This window comes from Solanum stenotomum, chromosome 1, assembly GCF_019186545.1.
Source record: "Solanum stenotomum isolate F172 chromosome 1, ASM1918654v1, whole genome shotgun sequence".
In the NCBI taxonomy this organism is placed as follows: Eukaryota; Viridiplantae; Streptophyta; class Magnoliopsida; order Solanales; family Solanaceae; genus Solanum; species Solanum stenotomum.
The window spans coordinates 48163741-48169564 of NC_064282.1; the positions used below are offsets into that span (position 1 = coordinate 48163741).

At 29.6% G+C, this 5824-nt stretch overlaps 1 protein-coding gene across 1 annotated transcript; it reads left to right on the plus strand.

Annotated features, from left to right (window-relative positions):
- The first annotated feature begins 641 nt into the window (after positions 1-641).
- On the plus strand, positions 642-3455 carry LOC125877290 (outer envelope pore protein 16-2, chloroplastic). Its single transcript, XM_049558629.1, has 7 exons — positions 642-838; positions 922-973; positions 1364-1438; positions 1630-1661; positions 2019-2052; positions 2703-2770; positions 3137-3455. The coding sequence occupies exons 1-7, from the start codon at positions 722-724 to the stop codon at positions 3278-3280; spliced, it is 522 nt and encodes a 173-aa protein (XP_049414586.1). The 5' UTR covers positions 642-721; the 3' UTR covers positions 3281-3455.
- The last annotated feature ends 2369 nt before the right edge of the window (positions 3456-5824 follow it).

The window sequence follows — 5824 nt, forward strand, 5'->3', positions numbered from 1 at the left end:
CCACAGGGTAACTCAAAATGAGTCTGGAAATCTCGAGATCCAAACTAAAAGTCCATCCAAACTAAAATTGACATTCCAAAGCAATAAAAGGAAAACATAAAAAGTTTAAAATGTTTAAATTAAATTATAAAAGGAAAAGGAAACAAAAATTTTATTACGTTTAAACAATTGTCTTTATATAATAATTTAAATTCAGATAATTAATTTAAGCTAATGATTGATTATGTTTTTTTTGTGATTGTGACACATGACAATTTTTGCCTTTCCTGTTACGTATAGATAGATTTAAAGAGATTTAATTATAATGTCATTTCGGCAAGTAGTATACATTAAGAAAAAAAATATTAATTTTCTTGGATTTCAATTTATAGGTCACGTATCAGCACACACAGAAGATATAAAATCATGAAAAAGAAATAGTAAAAGGTGAGTGACAACAAGGATTCAATATCAGTAAAATAAATAAAGAAAACATTAAGGTTGGGGCTGTTTCAAACCTCAAAGTTTGCCACGAAGACCGGTTCACAATTTTCAAAACTTAGAAAAATGGACACGTACCTATCTTGTCACTTCCAAACATCAATACATACAATTTTTCCCTATAAACTCTCCCTTCCTTCACACTTCACTTTTTTAATTATTTTGCTTTGTTTGTTCTTCTCTCTTTTTGCAAAAAATAAAAGAAGTTTTTTTGTTTGTATTGTTAAAAAAAGCAAAGAAAATGAGCAGTAACTTGGAGAGTCGATCATTGCTTCATGGATTTGATAAGGGAGGACTTTTTGATTTGGGACATCCTCTTCTTAATCGTATTTCTGAAAGTTTCGTCAAAGCTGCTGGGGTATATTATAATATAATACATATATTTCTCTTCTTTTCACAATAACTATAATTTAATTTGTGTATTTTCATTTTCATGATCAGATTGGTGCTGTTCAAGCTGTTGCTCGTGAGGCTTATTTTACTGCTTCTGAAAGTAAGCCTATTTTATTTTCTTTTTGAGAGACAAATTATTAGTTCAAATTATTGATAGCTTAAAAATACCCCTAAACTTGATTATATACCTCCGATTGATCTTTCAACCTGAATGAAATACACTTCCCTTGTTAAGTTTTTCAATACTTTTCATTAAGAGTTCCACTCTCCTGCGAGGGCTCTCTATACCACATAAGAGATGGTTTGTCATGGGGTGGTAAACCGGGGTATATCTAAATTTAATTAGTCAAGTAAAATGGTGTTTTTAAAATTTGTAAACTAATAATTTGTGTCAAATTCAAGGTGTTTTCAATTTTGCTCTCTTTCTTTTTTTATTTTTGTTGGTTGCGAGTATATAGTTTAGTATTTTAATTTGAATTGATTGATTTAGGTACCGGTGGAGATACTAGTAGCATACCACCAGAGATCACTGGTCCCAAGAAGAATCGATTTCCAGACCTTAGAGGTAAGTAAAGTAATATTCCATTGTGTTGTTCTACTAATTGTATCATCATTGCCATTTTGACAATCAATACCCTACCCCTAAATACTACTATTCCCTCAAGTCTTTTTGGTGTCTACATATCATTTTTGAGTTAAATTTTGTGAATGTATAAAAATCTACTATTATTCACTTTCTTGTAATATTGGATGCAGGGGAGACCAATAGAAAGTCAGTTGAGGCCCTGGTAAGATAATGTTTCCTCTGTTGTTATCTTTTCTTTTTTAAAACTGTTTACATTATGTTGATGCATTCAAAATATGGAAAAAGTACATACACAAGAAGCGAAAGGGGTTCAACATTTCTACTATATATACCTAAAGCTAATTTTAACCTATATAAGCAGTGTAATTTTTTTCGGACCTACCTAACTCTGCCCGTGTCTCTAATTGGATGGACAAGAAGATTAGTGGGTAGTGAGTTTTCCAGTTTGTTTGTGGATTAAAATGAAATCGTCATTGGAAGATGTGTAAAATATGGTTATAAATTGATTTCTATTTGTAATCAGATTAATTTGAATACCAACTTATGCATTCCTTTTCAGGTAAAGAGCACGGGAAAAGAATCTGTTCAATGGGGTAAGCCTACTCTCTCATTTTTTTTCTCTGATTATTGCAATTTGAGTTTTAAGTGATTGTGATTTGTTTCTCCTTTAAGAACAAAAGACTCCTCCATTTATATATCTATTTATTATTTTATTTTATTGGAAGATGACTCTATTTAAGCCATCACCCTAACGCCGTGGGGATAGACTTGACCCCTCCCATGTCCTATAAATCAAAAAAGTTGCAAAAGCATAGAGAAACATGGACCTAACCTCTGATAGAGAACGATGAGGATAGAAACTAAACAATGTACATAAAGGCAGGCTAGAATGACGGACTTTCATATTATAAACAAAATACAATGGTTCAACTAACACATTTGTCGTATCTTCTCTTTATGCTAGGGAATTGCCACTTATCTAGTAGAAATAGTTTCATGATTTGTTGATCCTACTTGATGCGCTAGTCCAATTGCATATATGAAATAGGTTAACCACAAAATAATATCTTAAATACGATTTCACTAGAAAAGTGATTTTTAAAATTTTTTTTTACTTGGTTGTGGTAGTAATTTTCTCTCTTTGCAAATGTGACATTCAAACTCAATACATTACAGTCATAAATCACATGTATATTTCACCCAGGGATGTTGAGCATGAATCATTTACATTAAACTTCCGCAGGACTAGCTGCGGGGATGTACTCTGGACTTACATATGGATTGAAAGAGGCATGCGGTGTTCACGATTGGGTCAGTTTTTCTGGTTGCTGAAGCATGATATGATCATATATTTTCATGTTGTCTAGTTGTTGCTAATTCATTAGTAGTAGGATGAGTATTTCCTGTAGGTCATTCTCTCTGCTCGGTCCATGAATTTGTTGGTTCATGTGGAATTTGTGTTGTTCATTTCAAAAGCAACTTCACCACCTCGATTATTCATCTAGACAAAATCTATATTGTGAGAAATCTAAGCTTAAGTTTTCCGTTGGCTCCGAACCTATCTGGGGCCAACCCTTGTTGAGACCATCGTGGGAATGTAGTAATTGTAGTTGTTCTGCATATTTTTCTTGTGTACTATTTTGAGGTTTCCTAAGTATTGAAAGTTTCTCGTTGCAGAAAAATAGCGCGTTGGCGGGAGCAATAACTGGTGCAGCTTTGTCTTTAACACTAGAAGAACGTTCTCATGAACAGGTGGTGCAGTGTGCCATCACAGGAGCAGCCATCTCGACTGCTGCGAATCTGCTTACAGGAATATTTTAGGCTGAATAGAATATGTTGTTACTATTGTGTTTGTATGGCACTGCACTAGACAATTTAACTATCATGTATGTGGATAGTGCTATTTTTTAATTTTGTGGCATTTTTTGTCCGTTACTACTTGTGTGGATTTTGATATTTTAAGGTAAAATAATAGTATAATGTATCCCATTTGAGGAAAATTTCTTGAAGGTTAATTTTTTATAAAGTTTTCAAAGGACATGGAATCAGTGGATGCGTATCATCTTGGGTGATATGATATTTTGTTGGTATTCTTAGTGTTTAGCAAAGCTGTTATTCGAAATTGGTAGTAGATGTTTTATTAATAAAAAGGAAGAGGAAAAAGATTTTAGTTTTTTGGAGGGAACTTCTCTTTATACAGATGATTATACCTTGTCCAATTTTTTTCCAATTAAGTGTTGCGCAGTAGAATCTCACACACACACACATATATATATACTAGTTTTTCGACACATGCAATGTGATTATTAATTTAGAAAATTTAAGTGAAGATTTAAATAATAAGCTTTGCACAAAATAATATTGCAGATTTTTTTGTGAATGTTCAATGTGGATCGTCATATATATCTTTTATTTACACGAACTTATGAAGATGGTCAATGAAAAAAATTATTTGTTAAATGCAATAATGAATATATTTATTTCAATTTGATGAGGTTTAATCATGTAATTAGTCGTATCTCAGTAATATTACTTTATAGACGATATTTGTTATGTATTTTCTTGTCATCTAACCAGATGTGCTTTGCATGTGTATTCCACTTAATCTGTTTAGATGTCATATGAACATGTGGAGAACAACTATATTTTAATTTTTAGAACTATTTTTGTATATTAATTTTTATTTTATAAGTTATAATATAATAGATGACTTTTTTTCTTTTGTTAGCTCTCATATTTAACTTTTGATTGACTGTGTACATAAATCAAAGTTAGTAATCTGACTGTCCATAGTAACTAAGAAAGGTTTCCTTTTTATTTTTACTGAAAAAACTAAAAATTAAAATTAAAGAATATATTAGATGTGAAATCATATATATAATCACATGTTTATCTTACACCCAACAAAGATATAGTTCTTATACTTGTAAATACTTTTTAATTTATTCAATCAAGCATGATTCGTTCAAGAAAAAATAACAATACCGTGTTATCATAAAGTAACAGTATAATAATATGAAAAATTATTGGTCAAAAGTTAATATAAGGAAAGATGAAATATAGAAATAATTAATGTAATAACTATGAAAATTCATAAAATTATAACTAAAGAATGTAAAAGGGTGTGAATAGCATTTGCAATAATTAGTAATAACTAAGAGAATTTATAAATTATAATGCTATAACTAAAGGATTAATGTGCAATAGATGAATTTCTAATAAATTTTATACTTTACATAAACAAATAGGACTTTTAATTAATGTTAATATTTTTCTATAGTTATTAGATTTAATTTAGTGTAGGGACAAAATGAAAATGTTTATTCCATATTACTGAATATAAAATTTATTTTGTTAATGATAAATTTTAAGTGATTCATATATACTCATATATTTTCACATTTGTTGTGAGTTTGTTTTTTTTAAAAAGGAACTCGGATAGTTTTAAAATAATATATTTTGAAGTTACAAGATCTTGTTAACTTGATAATACATTCGTGACATATATAAATACCTACCCAAATATATATATATATATATATATATATATATATATAGAGAGAGAGAGAGAGAGAGAGAGAGAGAGAGAGATTTGCATTCATGAAAATATTTATCTCATAAAAATTAATTATTAAATAAATAATAAAAATTAAACTAATACAAACTTCAACTAGCGTTATTAGAAGTCATATGAACTTTTCTTTGTCGAAAATACTGAAATATTAAGAAATAGTAAATTAGTAAAACAAAAAAATACATAATCACCCCATTCAACTATGACACTTCTTTTAAAAAGACACTCAAACTTTATAAGGGTCCTAGTACCCCACTAAATAATTTTAAAGTGATATAAATATTTTATTTTTCAGTTAATCCCACTTATAAAAACGAAGGTGTAAACACGCACCAATTATTGTTTGTCACTTGTCAATTTTATATAATTTCCTAATCTTTGTTTTTATTTATGTTTTTTTTTTAGTTTTAATTCTTTATTTTTTATTTCTTCTTCAATTATGCTTAACCCCATTTGTTGGTCTTCTTCGTCTTGTGGAGTGGCCGCCATTAATGCTACAACACCATTTACAACACTAAATCAAAATCAAAACCAAAACTGGAAAATCAAATCCTCTTTCAAAATTAAATTTTTTCAAATTAAAATTTCTATCAAAGTCTTCTTTTTGTGTGTTTTGCCTTTGATTTTTGCTCTAGATCAACATGGGTTGTATTTGAAAAACGAAAATTCTCTCTCCGAACGCAGATGAGATTATTTTTGCTTGGTCTTCACAGGATTTCAGCCCTCGTAAATTGATCAGGGTTAATTGAAATAACGCCGATGATTCTATCTTCGAAGTCACCATCATCTTC